The following is a 20,308-nucleotide window of genomic DNA, read 5'->3' on the forward strand; positions in this document are numbered from 1 at the left end:
TGTATCCCATAGTGTTACAAGTTAGCATTACTTATCATCTTACTGTCATAACATACAATAACATTAAGAGCATTCATTAGGATTTAAGACAACCATTCTATGTCGGGGTGGCGTAAGGTCGTGAACCCCCGATTGTATTATGGACATTTTTTAGTATCATGCCTCGCCTTGAATGGAATAAAACATAAGGCGAGTGTTAACAATCATAACATCATTAACATTGTAGGAATATCATGCCACAATTTCTTGAGTCTCTAGACTCTAGCTCATTGTCATCACTATCATGCTCATTGGGGATTCAATATATAGAAGGACTCTTAAGCTTCGTCTTATAGAATGATTTGTGGAAAGCTTGAAGGATTCATGCCTTTTGAAAGAAGAGTTAAGCCTCACATACCTTTGTCGTTTAAGCAATTTAGCGTTTGCTTATTCTCCTTCAATGTCACGCCTCTACCTTAAAAAACAGGATTCATACGATCGTTAGTTAACCAACTATAAGAACGCACCACTATTTCTAGAGAAATTTGGGCAGCACTTCCTTTGTTTATACTACTTTTACCGTATTCCATATAAACTCCCAATCACCCACAATAACAATCACAATATAGCAATTCACAATTATTATTCATATACAATGGCCATGATCCACCATTTCTCTTCATTTTTTTCCCACATTTATGGTTTTGGGTTCGCTATCGTATTTTCCCATGTATCACACTTATCTCATGGTCTACATGTCATTTATAACATATTCATACTCACAACACACTAACATTCATGATTCAATTCAACTACCACTCACTCATGACACTATTCACTCTTGAATGACCCATTGTCTATGTTCTTCTACAATTGTGGAATCTTAACCTTCCAATACCTTAAACAACATAAAATGGTCATGAAACTTACCTTGGATGATGGTTGAACAAGTCTTGAGTGGAGTTACTCCTCTAACACCAAAACCCTATCTCACATCTCTTGGTTTCCTTTAAAGAAGATGAGCTTTACTTGGGTTTCACACTCTTGTTTTCATGAACTTGGTGAGGTTGATCTTGATTTTCACTTGAATTCTTGTATTGGAAGAGTTTTGGAAGGTTCTAGAGAGATGTTGGGTCGTGGAGAGAGAAGATGAAATAAAATAAAATGAACTTGGGTCCTTATTTAAAAATTGAAATCTGTCCCGACATCATTATACGGTCCGTATAAATTTATACGGTCCGTATAATCGACCGTAAAACTACTCCAATGACTACCCTTTTTCTGTGTCAACTTGACGGTACATTATACGGGCCGTATAATTTTATATGGTCCGTATAATTGACCGTAAAATCATCCCTTCAGCAACCTCATTCTGCCTCATTTTGTGACTCTTATACGGTCCATTATACGGCCGTATAATGTTATACGGTCTGAATAATTGACCGTATAACCCATCAGTTCACTGAGTCTTATTCTCGTCATTTCGTTTGATCTCCGATTCTTATGGAACCTTCTTAACAATTATTTAGCACCTCAATACAGTCTAAAGGACGTTGTCCCTCCTCAAACACCATATACGTCATACCCTTCATTGGCCTAATCACTGTACGCTAGCGGGGGAATTTCCAAGGTGTAACATTCTTCCCCCATTTGGAACATTCGTCCCCGAATGTTAAACACTTGGGATTCTAGAAAATTTTTGCCAGAGTTCCCCCTGTAATTTGGCACTACCAACCTGTCACAACAACCCATAATATCATTACCTCACGGGGCTACATTACAATATCAACATATCTATGGCCACACATGACCTAAAGAGTAAAATAAAGCATACATACCTTATACCGTTGACGTCTCAGCTTGAATCTCCTCTGGGGGTTGGAACAAATGGGGGTACTCGGATCTCATCTTCCCTTCGGCCTCATAAGTCATTTCTTCCCGATTGTTGTTCCGCCATAAAACTTTGACTGAAGCTACCTCTTTATTTCGAAGCTTTCGCACTTTCCTATCCAAGATGGCAATAGGCACCTCTTCATAAGTTAGCCTTTCTGTTATCTGCACATCGTCTATCGGGACAATCTTTGTGGGATCTCCAACACACTTGCGGAGCATTGAAACATGAAAGACTGGATGGACTGATTCGAGCTCCGAAGGCAATTCCAATTCATATGCTACCTGTCCCACCTTGCGAATGACTTTGTAGGGTCCGATGTACCTAGGACTTAGCTTCCCCTTCTTCCCAAATCTCATTATCCCTTTCATTGGTGAAACTTTCAAAAATACCCAATCGTTAACTTGAAACTCCAAGTCTCGTCGGCGGTTGTCCGCATAGGACTTTTGGTGACTTTGGGCTGTTAACAACCGATCTCGAAACACCTTGACCTTTTCCACTGCTTGCTGGATCAATTCGGGGCCTACTAATTGTGCTTCTCCTATTTCGAACCATCCGATTGGAGATCTACATTTCCTTCCATATAACGCTTTATACGGAGCCATTTGTATAGTAGAATGGTGGCTGTTGTTATATGCAAACTCAATTAATAGCAAATGATCATCCCAACTACCACCAAAATCTAACACACACGCCCGTAGCATATCTTCTAAGGTTTGAATGGTACGCTCGGCCTGCCCGTCAGTTTGTGGATGAAATGCCGTGCTAAACTTCACTTGCGTGCCCAAGCCTTCTTGAAAAGACATCCAGAACTTAGTTGTAAACTGTGCTCCTCTATCCGTGATAATAGACAATGGAATACCATGGAGTCGCACAATTTCCCTGCGATACAGCCTTTCATAGTCTTCTGCAGAGTACGTGGTTCTAACTGGAAGAAAATGGGCTGCTTTTGTCAATCTATCCACGATCACCCATATAGAATCATATTTACCACAAGAACGAGGTAATCTCACGATGAAATCCATGTTAATCACTTCCCATTTCTAAGTGGGTATTTCTATCGCTTGCAATAAGCCTCCTGGCTTTTGATGTTCCGCTTTTACTTGTTGGCAATTTGGACATTGTGCTACAAATTCTGCTATGTCTCTCTTCATGCCATCCCACCAATACATCATCTTGAGATCATGATACATTTTGGTTGAACCCGGGGGAATAGAATATCGAGAGCAATGTGCTTCTTCTAGAATTCGTCGGCGTAATTCCGCCACATTCGATACACACAACCTGCCTCGGTGTCTAAGAATTCCATCACTAGAAACTTCAAACGGAGAATTTTCCCTTCCATGTGACACGTCTCTATAATGACATAACTGAGGATCTTCATACTGCCGTTCCTTCACTTCCAGATCCAAGGACGAAATTGTGAAATCTTTGACGCTAATACCTGCATCACTTGAATCAATTACACACACTCCGAGATTAGCCAAACGATGAAGTTCTTGGACCATCTCTTTCCTTTCCGGAGGGGTTTCACATAAACTGCCCATTGATCGGCGGCTAATTGCATCAGCTACTACATTCTCCTTCCCAGAGTGGTATAAAATGTTAACATCATAATCTTTTAATAATTCTAACCACCGCCTCTGCCGCAGGTTCAACTCCCTTTGCTTGAAAATGTACTGGAGGCTCTTGTGATCTGTATAGATATCAACATGCACACCATACAAATAATGCCTCCATATTTTCAGGCCATGAATAACCGCAGCCAATTCAAGATCATGCGTCGGATAGTTCTTTTCATGTTTTCGCAATTGTCTCGAAGCATATGTAATAACTTTACCATGCTGCATCAACACACATCCTAATCTCACACCGGAAGCATCACAATACACAACGTAGCCTTCTGGCCCTTCTGGAAGTGTTAAAACTGGAGCTGAGGTCAACCTGTTTTTCAACTCTTGGAAACTACGTTCACAAGCGTCATTCCATTGGAATTTAGCCGACTTCTGGGTTAACTTCGTCAACTGGGCTGAAATGGATGAAAATCCCTCTACAAACCTTCTATAATAGCCTGCTAAACCCAGAAAACTACGAACTTCTGTAGGCGTCGTAGGCCTTGGCCAAGTCTTCACTGCTTCAATTTTATGAGTGTCGACTCGAATGCCATCGTATGAAATAATATGGCCCAGAAATGTCACAGAATTTAGCCAGAACTCACACTTTGAAAATTTTGCATATAGCTCCCGGGCTCGAAGAATACCAAGAACGATCCTCAAATGATCTGCATGTTCCGATTCCGTGCGAGAATATACCAGAATATCATCAATAAATACAATCACAAATAGATCCAAGAGAGGCCTGAATATGTTGTTCATCAAATTCATAAATACAGTCGGAGCATTAGTCAGCCCGAATGACATCACTCGGAATTCATAGTGGCCATATCTCGTTCTGAAGGCTGTTTTTGGAATATCCTCTTACCTAACTCTCACTTGATGGTAGCCCGACCTCAAATCTATTTTTGAAAACCACTTAGCACCTTGCAATTGATCGAATAGATCATCAATCCTTGGAAGAGGGTATCTATTCTTTATTGTCACCTTGTTCAATTGCCTGTAGTCGATACACATTCGTAGAGATCCGTCTTTCTTTCTCACAAACAAGACCGGTGCTCCCCACGGCGACGAACTGGGTCTAATGAATCCCTTCTCGAGAAAATCCTTCAGCTACGCCTTTAGATCTTTTAATTCTGCCGGAGCCATTCGATAAGGGGGAATAGAAATAGGCTCTGTGTCAGGCAATAATTCAATAGCAAAATCAATTTCCCTTTCTGGTGGAAGGCCTGGAAATTCATCTGGAAATACGTCTGGAAACTCATTCACCACCGGAACTGACTGGAAAATTGGTGGCTTTGCCTCGGTATCATGAACCCGAACTAAGTGGTAAATATAGCCCTTGGCTATCATCTTCCTTGCCTTGAGGTAGGAAATAAACCTACCTTTCGGAGATGCTGTATTACCCTGCCATTCAAGCACGGGCTCTCCCGAAAATTTGAATCGAACCACTTTTGTGCGACAATCAACATTTGCATAACACGAAGCCAACTAATCCATACCCATGATTACATCGAAATCTACCATTTCTAACTCAATCAAGTCAGCCTTGGTCTGTCGATCGCATATCACAATAACACAATTTTTGTACACTTGTCTTGCTATCACAGGATCACCAACTGGAGTGAGGACTCGAAGTCCTGTCGTCCGGCTAAAGCATACACACGGGGCTGAGTGGCACCCGAAGTAGATGCTGCCCCTCGGCCTGCTGTCATCTGAGAAGTCTGCCCTGCGGGGCGTGCTGATGAGGAACCCGCTGCTGAGCCTGTGGGCTGAACCCCACCTCTACCATATCGCGAGGGACAATCTCGCATCAAATGTTCGGTCTGCCCACAAACATAACAACAATCAGTGTCTTGACGACACGACCCTGAATGTAATTTGCGGCACCGACTACATCGTGGAACTGGCGGTCTCCTCTGACTATAATCACCCCCAAACTGAGAACCCGAAGCTCTCAAGCTCTGACCCTGTCCTGACGGAAAAGAGCGATCAAATCCCCTGTCCGCGAACCGGGGAGGTGCACTAGTCGCTGGCTGGCCTGGATGTCGGGAATAAGCCTGCCTCGATCCCCCTCTATAATCACCACCTGTGCCCTCAGATCTAGTCTTTTTGTTTTTCCTCCTATCACTGTCGCGATCGCCCCTTTGTTGCCGTTGTCGCCCTCTAAATTCTGAGCATGGGCTTGTATCCAAGAAATGTCCATCCCGTTCTGCAAGAAAGCCATCAGACAATCTCTAAATAAATGCGGTCCCAAACCACTCACAAATCTATGTACCCGATCTCCCATGTCGGCCACCATAGTCGGAGCATATCTAGCCGAAGAGTTGAATTGCATGCTATACTCCCGGGCGCTTATGTTTCCCTGTCTCAAATTCAGGAATCTATCCGCTCTAGCTCGGCGGACCTCGGGTGGCAAATAGTGGCGAATGAAAGCATCTACGAACTCTTGCCAAATCGGAGGAGGCGTGTTCTCTCCTCTTGATAATACCCAATTGTTGTACCATAACACCGCCACATACCGGAGTCTATAGGATGCCAACTCCACGGATTCGGTTTCGGAGGCATGGACAATCTTTAATGTCCTCAATATTTCATCAATAAAACTTTGTGGGTGTTCGTCCGGCTTCGACCCGAAGAATTTCGAGGGATTTAGACTCATAATATCACGGGCCTTTTTACTTGCTGCCCGGTCACTTGAACTCACATTTTGTCGTTGTGCTTGTGCGACAACCAATTGGGTCAATAACTGAATAACCTCGGTCATTTGTTGACCCGAAGCAACCGGTGGAGGGATTGGAGTTGGGGCTCCTCTTTGCTCTCCCACATTAGGCGGGGTAGAAGAAGTATTAGACAAATCCTCATTATGAGATTCACCTTCTTCTATATTCACTGAAGACTATCTTTCTACCCGCCTCCCTGCCGTAGTCTTACCCTTCTGGGCAGCTGCAGCTTTTCCCTTTGGCGGCATTCTGAAACCATAACACATTATTAGGGAGGATAAAATCTTACACATAGCTCTATCGCACGATTTCTTAAGAAGAAGGATGGTCATTCTTCCTAAATGCCCTGTAGCCTCCTGTTTATTGATGTGGCGCGGAACACACCATAAACAAGACTCTACTAGACATGGCTCGTAGACACTTCCTAGGACCGAACTGCTCTGATACCACTTTTGTCACGACCCAACTAGGGGCCGTGACGGGTACCCGGGGCTAACCACCGAGCATCGCTCGTGCCATCACTTATTAAGCTTATTTAGCAATCATTTATCCGATTCATGCTTAATTTATAATAAAATCCATTTTTATTTAGAAACGAAATGCTTTTATACATACGAGCCCTTAGGCTAGCAAAATAATACACATATCTATATGTACATAATGACCATGCCATGAAACCACACGACCCACGTCGAGTATCTACGAGCCTCTAAGAGATGAAATCGATAACTATACACAAAAGAATCATCATAGGCACCTCCGGGACAATGGAGGGCTTCCAATCAGCTAGCAGCCTCTAAGAATCCGGAGCAAGATCTCCTCACTATCTACCTGTGGGCATGAACACAGTGCCCATAGAAAAAGGAAGTCAGTACGAATATTGTACTGAGTATGTAAGGCAGTAATGAAATAAACAAACATAATAGAAACATCATGAGTCATGGGACAAAGATATAACCTGTACACATGTCATAGGCAATCGTATTACTATCATATTTCACATTTTACACAATCATAGCACACATGTTATCACATCCCATACATCATCACGTACGTCATCATATACATCATCACATCATAATCTGTATCGTTACCCGCGTCCGGGTAACCCTCACATGCCACCCACAAGTGGTGATCATGCCCGACCTTCTCGGCTCGGTGTAAACATCGCAGCCTGCATTAGCGGTGAAATGCCCGGCCATATAGGCGCGGTGGAATCATACGCATCCCGGATTAGCGGTGACATGCCCGGCCATATAGGCACGGTGGAATCTTATCATCACAACATCAATCATAACACGTCATTATTATATATCTCAAGCCATAGCATCATGTTATCATTTCTTAGTGTTCCATGTATCCCATAGTGTTACAAGTTAGCATTACTTATCATCTTACTGTCATAACATACAATAGCATTAAGAGCATTCATTAGGCTTTAAGACAACCATTCTATGTCGGGGTGACGTAAGGTCGTGAACCCCCGATTGTATTATGGACATTTTTTAGTATCATGCCTCGCCTTGAAGGGAATAAACCATAAGGCGAGTGTTAACAATAATAACATCATTAACATTGTAGGAACATCATGCCACAATTTCTTGAGTCTCTAGACTCTAGCTCATTGTCATCACTATCATGCTCATAGGGGATTTAATATATAGAAGAACTCTTAAGCTTCATCTTATAGAAGGATTTGTGGAAAGCTTGAAGGATTCATGCCTTTTGAAATAAGAGTTAAGCCTCACGTACCTTTGTCGTTTAAGCAATTTAGCGTTTGCTTATTCTCCTTCAATGTCACGCCTCTACCTTCAAAAAGAGGATTCGTACGATCGTTAGTTAACCAACTATAAGAACGCACTACTATTTCTAGAGAAAATTGGGCAGCACTTACATTGTTTATACTACTTTTCCCATATTCCATATCAACTCCCAATCACCCACAATAACAATCACCATATAGCAATTCACAATTATCATTCATATACAATGGCCATGATCCACCATTTCTCTTCATTTTTTCCCCACATTTATGGTTTTGGGTTCGCTATCGTATTTTCCTATGTATCACACTTATCTCATGGTCTACATGTCATTTATAACATATTCATACTCACAACACACTAACATTCATGATTCAATTCAACTACCACTCACTCATGACACTATTCACTCTTGAATGACCCATTTTGCTATGTTCTTCTACAATTGTGGAATCTTAACCTTCCAATACCTTAAACAACATAAAATGGTCATGAAACTTACCTTGGATGATGGTTGAACAAGTCTTGAGCTGAGTTACTCCTCTAACACCAAAACCCTATCTCACCTCTCTTGGTTTCCTTTGAAGAAGATGAGCTTTACTTGGGTTTCACACTCTTGTTTTCATGAACTTGGTGTGGTTGATCTTGATTTTCACTTGGATTCTTGTAATGGAAGAGTTTTGGAAGGTTCTAGAGAGATGTTGGGTCGTGGAGAGAGAAGATGAAATAAAATAAAATGAACTTGGGTCCGTATTTAAAAATTGAAATCTGTCCCGACATCATTATACGGTCCATTATGCGGTCCGTATAAATTTATACGGTCCGTATAATCGACCGTAAAACTGCTCCAATGACTACCCTTTTTCTGTGTCAACTTGACAGTACAATATACGGGCCGTATAATTTTATACGGTCCGTATAATTGACCGTAAAATCATCCCTTTAGCAACCTCATTCTGCCTCATTCTGTGACTCTTTTACGGTCCATTATACGATCGTATAATGTTATACGGTCCGTATAATTGACCGTATAACCTATCAGTTCACTGAGTCTTATTCTCGTCATTTCGTTTGATCTCCGATTCTTATGGAACCTTCTTAACAATTATTTAGCACCTCAATACTAGTCTAAAGGATGTTGTCCCTCGTCAAACACCATATACGTCATACCCTTCATTGGCCTAATCACTGTACGCTAGCGGGGGAATTTCCAAGGTGTAACACGGGTCCTGGTCCATATTGGACTGGGCCTAGTCCCTTAAAACGTTGGGCCTGGTTTGTTATATATATATATAGACACCATGTATATTGTTATATACATGGTGCATATATATATGTATAGAGGGTCGGGAAAAAAATAAAAATAATGAATAAGAAAAGATAAAACTAATCATTATTCTATTAGGACTTAATTAATTTAAAACATGACTCATAAATAAAAAATAAAAATCATTCTGCAGATACTGGTTTTGAATTAATTAACCAGACAAAAGAAAATTAATCAACTACGCAAACGCATACAGAGTCTTGATTTAAAGGGTAAAATGGTCAATTCTTTAAATTACTCAAAGTGCCTTGGACAATAAAATGGAATAAAATTACTCATTAATCTAATTTTCCTTGATCTAATTCATTAAGCAAATAATTATCCAAAAAGGGTTTTTGCCCTTTGATTAATTTCAACAAAAATATTCCTTGAATATCATTAATTTTCACAAAATTTAAAATACCCTGGAGGTTTCTTTATCAATTTAAAAGGGTGAAATATTATCCCAAATAATTTCATAAAAATTACCTAGACCTTTTAGGGTGCACAACAGATTTTATTTATTGTCCAAAGACTCCGAGCACTTAAAATAAATTACGGGAGGTCAAAAATTAAGTTTCAATAGGTACCGCTTTGGCGGTCCCTCACGAACTGCCCAGACCGCTTCAGCGGTCCACCTGCTGCTTACGAAAATATCTGATCACCTACTATGTATGCTGCCCCCCATAAAAATGTTCTATGAATGCGCTCGTGATCTCAGATTTTCCATCGGGGGCTAGTTGACCAAGCTAACCCCTGAAACCTCTAAACTAACTTTCCAACCCAAGTCTCAAAATGCACCCAAGTGCCTCAGGAACAAAACCAACAGTGCACACAAGTTTTAAATGACCATCCGGACCTCTCAGAATTGACGGTTCTCCAATCAAGGTCCGTTTACCCAAAAGTCAACTTTGGGTCAAACCTTTTTTGCTTTTAAGCCAAATCTTACCTAAACTCACTCAATTCAAGTCCAACGACCTCGGGAAGCGTGCTAACAGTCCCCGCGGGTCTAATATGAACTGATTGAGCTCGAGAAAGGGTCAAAAGGGCCAGAAATGCAATAACGACTAAACGGGTCGTTACACATACACATTATATATATTTTTATCAGTACATACCGTAGACATTGTAATCATCCATGCCTATTTTTCCGTATAATTTGTGTATAAAAAATGTATAATCAACACATACTTAGTGTATGATGTATATGCATATATTATGCAGTTATTATACACTAATTACACAATGTATATATGATGAAACATCGAAGAAGCAACAAACTTGGTAAAAAAAAATATTGTTTCCGGCAGTGACCATTATAGAGATCATAGAAAAAAGTGAGGAGAAAGAAGACAGCATGGTGGTAGTCACAGGTGGATGGAGGAAATGAGAAGATGAGAAGCGAAGGAGAAGCATGAGAGAGAGAAAGTGAGGTGGCTGAGAAAGATGGAACAAGAGTGGAATTTTAGGGTTATATGTGATGACCCGCCATGTCATTATGCTACCTAGATGCCGTTTCGAACTATATTTTTGTCATGTGGATGCTTACATGGAAAAGAGGCTAGCATTTGTGGGAACATTCTAGAGCCACAGAGAGCTTCCTTGGAAAGTCTCTAGATTCTTATGAAAATATCTAGTAGGACTTTCTTGGAAGACCTTAGAATCATATGGATTTGCATGGAAGGTCCTTAAAACTTTCTTGCTTAGTAGATAATTCTAGAGGGGGCTTTGTAAATATGTAGGGACTTTTAGAATAATTATTATTTGCATAGTAGTCCCTAGGTGAGTAGTATAAATAGAGGGACATTCATTTGTAAAACCATCAAGTAAAATTAAGAAGTTCTCCCTAATACATAAGCATCCTTTAGGAAATTTCTCTTGTCTTCCTTAATTACCATTCTCTTAGCGATATTAAGTGTGGTAATACAGGCTGACTTGGCATAGCAAGTTGTGCAAGAACGTGAGCGAGTTGTCAAGTGCCGCATATGCACTTAGTTGAAGACTAAGGACGTGACAACGTAGTATCAGAGCGAAGGTTGCGACTAAGGGAATGACAAATGACGGAGAAATCAATGCTACTAAAACCTAAGGCAACATCACCCAGGATGCCGCTGGAAAGAAGGGCCATAACAAAAAGAGGAATACCATCAACAGGAGCCAGGAGGTGCCGCCAGAGGTTGTGCCAAACGAAGGGCTTACATCTTAAGAACCATCTACCACTGAGGCGAGAAAGGATGATGTGGAGGTCCTGTCTGAGGACGTCTCGCTCAGTAAAGAGTGGGTTATGAAGGTTAATGTGGGGATGGGAGCCATCAACATCTTTGGCCATGTTTGGGGAAGGTGGAGGGCACCAGTAGCGTTCTTGAGGAGCACACTCTTGAAGAGTTTGAAATCATCCAAAATGACTTGGAGGGGCGTACGCAGGTCGAGATTGAGGTAAAACAAACCATATCTGCCCTAGAGTGCAAACTCGTGGAGGCGTTGAGTACTATTGATTCCATGAAGGCAAATATAGTGGCACTCCAAGAGTTGGTCAACGTTGGCATGATCGAGGCAGCCAGCAATATTGTCGTAACGAGGGAGGATAAGATCGAGGCTCCCAAGGCACCAGTGTTCAAAGAAAATCGTGATGCACAAGAAGTGGAGAACTTTCTTTGGCACTTAGAGTACTATTTCAGGCATGTCAAAGTGAGAGACGATGAGGCCAAGATCAACACTGTTGTGATGTACCTATCAGAGACTACCATGTTATGGGGCAGAAGAAAGCTTGCTGATACTAATAGAGGTCTATGCATCATCAGTATGTAGGATCAGTTCAAAAATGAGTTCAAGCGATAGTTTTGTATGAGGCAAGTTGCAAACTTAGAGAGTTGAAGCAGATAGGGAGCATTCGTGAGTATGCCAAGGAGTTTAACACCTTTATGCTTTAAATTTCCAACCTCACCAGTGATGACTTGCTATTTCACTTCTGGACGGGTTGCAGAACTGGGCTAAGAAAGAGTTGCAACACCAGAAACTCAGGGATATAGACTAATCCATAGTGGAGGCCGAGTCTTTGACGGACTTCAGGCATGAAAGCACAACAAAGGCAAAGTTAATGAGTCAAGGGGTGGCAATGCCAAAGGTGGGAGAGATCGTGGAAAGAGAAAGGAGTTGGCAGAACAATACTCCAAGACTAAAAAATGCGAACATTCGACAACAAAAATTTAAGTGGTCGCCAATCGAGAAGAAAGGATGCTACATATGTGGAGGTCCACACGGCTTCAGAAATTGTCTCGACTTAAAAGAGCCTCAATACAATAGTCCATGAATGAAATGAGCAGACACAAAGAGAGAGTTCAGGCACCACACATTTAGGTATGATAAGCATATATGGCGCTGTAAAGAAGTAACCTATCCTGCCCGACGAGAATAAAAATCAATACGTGGATCTCACCATCAACAACAAGCTTGCTCGTGCATTGATGAACACTGGAACGATTCATAATTTTGTGACCGAGGCCGCAGCGAGGAGGCTAGAGTTGAAGCTCGATCCAATTAATGTTCACGTCAAGACTATGAATACTAAGCCAAAAAATGCCCGTGGTGTAGCCAATGGTGTTAGTGTCAAATTGGGCGACTGGAAAGGTACCACAAACTTTACCACCACTACTATGGATATCTTTGACATTGTTCTGGGGCAATAGTTCTTTATACATTACCACGCGATGATCGACCCCTACCTCTAACGTCTCTTGATCTTGGAGCGAGAAGGAGCTTGCATGGTGCCTACAGTGACTATGCCTCATGCACAGGGCCAAACACAACTTTCAGTTATGCGGCTAATCAAAGGGCTAAAGAAAGGAGAGCCAACATTCATGGCAACCATTGTAAGTTTGGAGGAATACAAGGGTCTCCAGGAGACACTGCCGCCTTGCATAGAGAAGTTGCTCGAGGAGAATAAAGATGTCATGCCCAATGAGCTACCTAAGCGCTTGCCACCTAGACATGAGGTGGATCATAAGATTGAGTTGGAGCCAGGGGCTAAGCCACCCGCATTCGCCCCTTATCGTATGGAACCACCTGAGTTGGAGGAGCTTAGGAAACAACTAAAGGAATTACTCGATGCCGGCCAAATTTTCAATCGAAGGCACCCGTTGGAGCACTGGTGTTGTTCCAAATGAAGAAGGATAGATCATTGCGCTTATGTATAGACTATCGATCACTTAATAAGATCACAGTGAAGAACAAGTACCCGATCCCGATCATTGTCGACTAATTTGATAGACTTGGACAAGACAACTACTTTACGAAGGTGGATCTTCACAAGGGTTACTACCAGGTTCGGATTGCAAAAAGGGAAGAATTGAAGACAGCATGTGTGACGAGGTATGGAGCCTTCGAGTGTTTGGTGATGCCTATTGGTTTAACCAACGCACCCGCTGCATTTCGTACTCTTATGAACGAGATCTTTCATCCCTACCTGGATTAGTTTGTGGTAGTCTACTTGGATGATATAATCTACAGCAACACCTTGTAGGAGCATGTGGAACACTTAAGAAAGGTTTTCCAAGTCTTGCAGGAGAACGAGCTATACGTCAAGAGGGAGAAGTGCGAGTTTGCACAATCAAAGGTGCACTTCTTGGGACATGACATTAGCATTGGCGAGCTATGCCTGGATGAGGCTAAGCTACGGCCTATGCAAGAGTGGGAGGCGCCTATAAAGGTGACGGAGTTGAGATCCTGCCTTGGCTTTGTTAACTACTATCTCCAGTTTATCAATGACTATTCAGGCAACGCGGCACCATTGACCGAGTTGCTAAAGAAGAACAAATCATGGGTTTGGACGGAGTACTGCTAAAAGGCATTTAAAGACCTTAAGGCAGCCGCAATAGAAGAGCTATTTCTAGCGTTGTCCGACATTACCAAAATTTTTGAGATGCATACAGATGCGTCTGAATTTTCCATTGGGGGTGTCCTAAGAAAGATGGCATCCCATAGCATTCGAGAGACGCAAGTTGAATGAGATGGAGCGGCGTTACACGATGCAAAATAAGGAGATAACTGCTATTGTACATTGCCTTCACACATGGAGACATCATTTGCTGGGGTCAAAATTCGTGGTCAAGACTAAAATATGACCACTAGCTACTTTCAGACACAGAAGAAGCTCTCACCGAAGCAGGCTAGATGGCAAGATTTCTTAGATGAGTTCTACTATAGGCTGGAGTATAAGCCGGGAAAGGGTAACGGTGTGGCCGATGCCTTGAGTCGAAAGTACGAGCTTGCTGCCATCAATTCAGCAACTTGGGACATTGGAGAGGCTATAAAGGATGGCCTGCAACATGATCCAACAGCTAAGAAGCTGTTATATCCCGCATTTTGCGCATTCGGATAATTCAAGACAATTGCGGGAGGTTGAGTGCAAGCCTACATTTTAACCTTGATTAGCACATAAGTTGGTTATAAGAGTTATGGATGCGGAAATATTGAGGAAGGTTAAGGGAAAAATTAGTTTTCATGAATTACGATTAGCTATGGAACCATTGGGCTTGAAAAAAAAAAAGAAGAAGAAGAAGAAGAGGCCCAACATAGGGGCCATTCGGCCATGGTCCCAAAAAAGGGCCCAAGCCCATGTTAAATAAATCCATGTGATAAATTAGCAAAAAGGGGCCATAACTCTTCCATTTCAAGAAAGTTCAAGAAGACAAAAATAAAAGAAGAAAAGAGAAGGGCCATTCAGCCTTGACCAAGCAAACCTAGCCCCTTGAAATCTTGTCCCAAAAATTATTTTCTTGTGGTATTCCTACTAATTCAAGGGCCCTCTACAACGTGGTGAAGTTGTTTCGGAAGATAGGTCGCTTGTTCCGTCAAAATCACAACTTTAGCTAAGTGGAGATGTTGAGAAGAAAAGGTAAGATTTAATCCCTTTTTATATGTTATGAAGGGTTTGTTTATGTTGTAGTAGGTAGAAATGGATAGAATTCATGAAAATATGGAAGTTTGCATGGTGGGTGTGTGTATATGTATGGGCCGTGTGTGTGTGTTGTGTGTAGAGAGGATGGGACAATTTCTATATAGTAATTTGATTGTTGTAGATATGTATTCCATGATGGGAATGAGAATTTGATGATTCAAATTGATGTTGGAATTGTTATGGGTTGATTTGGAAGCCAATATGATATTAGTGTCGTTTCTTTATTCATGAGTATAATGTTGTTAGAATGTGTGTTGTAGGGATAGTTCATGAATTTGGAAGCAAGAAATGCATTAAAAATTATTTCTAGGGAAGTTGAGGAGTTTTCGGGTGAATTATGGATTTTGGTGGAATTTTTGCATATTTTGTAGAATGATGTGAAATGCTTTCGAATTGTATTTGAATGATCTTAAATTAGTAAATGAATATGAAAACGTTGATATTGGTTTGAAAGTGTGAAGTTGGAGTAGAAGTTGTTGTATTATGTAGAAAGGAAGACTATTTATGTTAGAATGTGTTTTGTATTGATTGTTGGTGTTGTTGTTGACATTTTAGCCGAGTTAAGTTCTCAGGGATGTTGAATTTACAGGGGAGATGCTGCCCAAATTTCTGTAGACGAGTGTTACTTAACATTGAATACCTAAATACCTATATGTTAATGTTTGGTAATTGTGACCTTTTGTAGATTTTGAGGAGTTTGGAAATTGGGTTTGGATAAGTGTAAGGAGCGAATAAGGTATGTAAAGCCCTACCTTTTCTTTCTTTGGCATGTCTTAGTCATAATAGGTTATGACACGAGCCTTGAGGAAAACTCTATTCCTAGAAACCGAGCTTAGATTTGGCCCTTAAACATTCAATGTAATTAAATTCTGAACCTATGTTTTGTTGGAAAAATATGTTTGAACACTTTTACTTCTAAAAGAGTCTTGCGTCACAAAACGTCCATAACTTTCACAAATAAATTCGGAATGCCCCGAAACTTTTTGCAAACGAATCCATAAAGCCTAAGGTTCGTAATTTATGTACGCCACCTCGGCTTGACCCGAGGTGGGCCCACTGTTCCCCAGCCCTTTACATATTGTTCTATTATACTTATTTTCGAGCGACATTCAAAGGAAACTTTTGACTATTATTCCGATTATTATCGAAAATTGTTTTAACTACTCTATGGAGACCTATGATATATTTTGACATGTACAAACGAACTCAGAAGTTTTGTTTTGACATAATCCGTCGTATCATCCGAAAGGTACGTATTATGACTACCGTTTGATTTCTTTCCTAAATGACCTATCGTTCGGATTATTCTGTCGAGTCCTTGTAAATATTTTATAATGCATAAGTTTCTCACTACTCTACTCGTGGATGCCTCAATACTTCCTTCACTGAGCCCGAGCCAAGATATGTTATCACGCGTATTCCACTGCATTGTTCGCCGTGCCTCGATGTGAGGGGGCAGGTATACATGTACATGGGTTGTGGAGTATGCTGTGCCATGTACACATATTCTGATATTTGATGATATGATATGATATGGCCATCTGATATGTTATGATATGTTATGATATGTTACGGAGATATTCCCTACTCTGGAGTTATGCTGTGTTGTGGCGCCAGTGACGGGGTGGCGACCACGTTCTGTCCACTGTGTCCCATAATGGGGCCGGATATGGCATATGTTCTGACTTGTATTACCTATGTTTTATGAGTAAGCATTTTGATACTCCTGTTATTGCACTTATTTTCTGTACTCCCTGCTCAGATTATGATTCTGTTTAGTGTATCTCATGCTTTACATACTCAGTACATATTCCGTACTGACCCCCTTTCTTCGGGGGCTGCGTTTCATGCCGCGCAGGTACACCAGATGATGTGGAGTTATTATAGAGGATGTTCCAGCAGAGTTGGCAAGCTCCATTTACTCCTGGAGTGCTGCCGAGTCAGAGTTTGTGTGTATGCTTTCTCTGGATCGATGTTAGAGACTTTGCAGACAGAGTCGTGGGTATAGTATGTCAGTTGTGTAAGTGGCTTCATCAGCCGATATGTCATTCTGTATTATGTATTAAATTCTATATGATCACAGATTCTGTTTGATTTGGAAAACATCGAAAAGAATATTTTGAGAGGCTATTACGTATTTTATCTTTATTTGAATTAAAAGCCTAATAAGATTTTGTGTGTCCCAAAGGTCTGTGGGTTCGCTCGGCTCTGGATGTGGGGCCGGGTGCCCATCACACCCTAGTGGACTTAGGGTGTGACAGAAGCTTATGGAGTTAGCCACCTAGTGGAAGACGAGGCGCTTTTGGGTGATAGATGGTCTATTGCTCACCACAGGTCGGAGGGTCTACATGGCAGAAGTTTGGAGATATTAGGCGGCGTATTATGAAGGAGAGCTATGACACCTTATGGGCCGGTCATCCAGACCAGCGTCGCAATAAAGCCTTGGTTGAGTCGGTCTAATATTGGCCGCGTATGCGAGAAGACATAGAGTGTTATATACAGACTTGTCTTGTGTGTGGGCAAGACAAAGTGGAGCAGAGTTAGAGCCACTACTAGTTGCAGAGCGTCCATCGGAGAGAGTGACTATGGACTTTATGGCACTATCATGGTGGTCGTGGATAGATTTTCAAAGTATGCCACTTTCATGCGCGCCTCACAAGGTTGTACAGCCAAGGAAGCCGCTAAGCTATTATTCAAGAATGTGGTGAAAACTAGGGCTTACCAAGGCATATCATTAGTGATCGAGAACCCTGCTTCACTGGGAACTTAGAGGAGTTGTTCGACGTACTTGGCACGGAGCTGCACTTTTCCACTAGTTTTCACCCGCAGACGGATGGACAAACAGAATGGGTCAATGCCTTATTGGAGTGCTATTTGAGGCTTTATGTGAGTTCACATCAGAAAGATTGGGCAAAGCTCTTAGACATAGCCCAATTATCTTATAACCCATAACAGAGTGAGTCCATAGGGCGGACACCATTTGAGCTAGCCATAGGCCAACAACCACAAACTCTATATATTCGAGGGGAATAGTTTGGGGGCTTACCATATGGCCAAGGGGTTTAAGGAGCAGCTTGACACTGCTAAGTCCAACTTGGACAAGACAGCAAAGAAGATGAAGAAGTTTACCGACCGCAGGCGTCATCCCATAGATTATAAGTTTGGGGACATGGTTTTGTTGATGTTTAATCAAAGGCAGTTTAAGGCACAACGAGATGTGCACCAGAACATGGTACGGAAGTATGAGGGGTCATTTAGGATCGTTGTCAAGGTGGGAAAGATCTCATATAAGTTAGAGTTACCATCACATCTTAAGATTTATCTCGTCTTCCATGCCAATGTGCTCAAGCCATACCATGAAGACAAGGATGATCCAAGCAGAGGTCACTCTAGTTGTGCACCGATTACCATCACTGCTGTTACGGTTCACTTTATGTGAGGCATAAAAGCTACTTCAAATTTTGTGGACTCTTTTGGATTTTATGTTTTTTAGAGTCGCCACCTAATTTATAAGGGAAATTAGGAAAACCAAGTTAAAGGGTTTATTCAAACAAAGATAAATCCTTTTAAACCAGAGTTCAAGGTAAGGACTCTGGTGATTCCTCGGGAAAGGCGTTAAGACATCTTGATATTAAGAATCCGTAGAATACGGTTGACCTTCGAGCTTCAATGTGTGATTTGTAATTATTTTCTTAAAAATAGTTTATGGCATATCATTTGAAATATTTGGGCAAAAATCCCTTTATTTGAGGAAAAACGTTAGTTCCCATTTAAAAATGCATATAAGGTTTGAAATGGTCATTTCATTTCCGGACCAAAACACACCAAAAATTTTTCTTCAGTGGAGTTCCACTTAATTTTTGTCCAAATGTTATGTCCTTTTTGCCCTTATAAGTTTTCATAAAAAGCTCTAAGTGTATGTCTTTTGTAAAAAATGCCATTAGATTCGTAAATCTGTTTCAAAGCTAACAAACCTTTTCATTTTTTATTTTATCAAAGGTCAACTATATCCTTTTTAAACCCTCTCCTCAAGCTAAAGTCCAAATATAAATTCCTCTTGTTTTATTTCAATTTAAAGAGGGCTTGGCCCAAAGAGATTTAGAAAATCCTTTGAATTACTTGAGTTATTTGAAACCCATTTCAAAGACATTTTTTTTTTTTTGAAATCTGTTTTTGAACATTTGTAAATTCTTAAGTTGAAAAAAGGTAAAAGGTTGAATTTTCCTACTGTTTCGATTTCAGAAATTTCAAGTTTAAGGCAAATTAATCCTTTAAAAAAATGATCTCCACTGTTTCTATTTTTTTCCTGCTTTATAAGGAAAGATCAAAAATCGTTTTTGTCACGTTTTTGAAGGAATATTATTATTTATCTTTTACTGGGTCCAAGTTTGAAATCGTAATCGGGTTCCTATCTGTTCTAAACGATATACGCATCATTTTTCCTAATTCAACTAAGTTCCAACCAATCGGGCACTAATATTTTCCACAAGTATTCATTTACAACAACAATAATACATACATAAAAGAAATAAAAGATAGGGAAGGTTGGTGGACCTACCGAGCCCACCAGTTGACCATTTTCATCCATGGTTGGGCCTTCAATGCTGGCTTCGGACTCGATGAAAAAAGGAGGGTTGGGCCTCTCGCCCAACAAGCTAAGAATTATGCAGATGCAACCTAATTGGCCTTCGTCATACGGGTTTCATGCGAAAAGGAGAGGGGAAAAAAATAGTGGTTAGAAAGCATCTATGCTCAATAAACTATTCAGACAAGACTTAATCATAACATAACATCTACACGTAATCACATGCACAAACAAATATATACATCAATTATAGCATAGTATATCTATCGAAGTAAACACATTAGAGGCCAAACAAATCTAATAAGGGAGAGACAGGCCCAAACAGTTTGAAGGGAGAAAATAGTAGGCCGAATATTGTTTTACACGAAATGCAGAAAAAGGGAAAAATGAGCTACAGGCCCCCTAGCAAAATCAGTCGATACACAGGGTAAGCATGGAAGTAGGATTGGCCCATTAATATATGCAGAGTTAGTTTCCCTGCTTGATATTTAC

The 20,308-nt window shown here is 41.0% G+C and overlaps 1 protein-coding gene across 1 annotated transcript; it reads left to right on the plus strand.

Annotated features, from left to right (window-relative positions):
• The first annotated feature begins 13,036 nt into the window (after positions 1–13,036).
• LOC132611015 (uncharacterized mitochondrial protein AtMg00860-like) lies at positions 13,037–14,115 on the plus strand. Its single transcript, XM_060325429.1, has 2 exons — positions 13,037–13,267; positions 13,795–14,115. The coding sequence occupies exons 1-2, from the start codon at positions 13,037–13,039 to the stop codon at positions 14,113–14,115; spliced, it is 552 nt and encodes a 183-aa protein (XP_060181412.1).
• Positions 14,116–20,308: the final 6,193 nt, after the last annotated feature.

The sequence above is a fragment of the Lycium barbarum genome, chromosome 1 (assembly GCF_019175385.1).
Source record: "Lycium barbarum isolate Lr01 chromosome 1, ASM1917538v2, whole genome shotgun sequence".
Classification (NCBI taxonomy): domain Eukaryota; kingdom Viridiplantae; phylum Streptophyta; class Magnoliopsida; order Solanales; family Solanaceae; genus Lycium; species Lycium barbarum.

Bases quoted from the DNA above. Each gene is read 5' to 3' on its own strand.
- LOC132611015 (XM_060325429.1), top strand. From the start codon at position 13,037: ATGGTGCCTACAGTGACTATGCCTCATGCACAGGGCCAAACACAACTT. The intron at 13,268-13,794 runs GTGGATCATAAG...AACACCTTGTAG, and splicing joins GCTTGCCACCTAGACATGAG to GAGCATGTGGAACACTTAAG.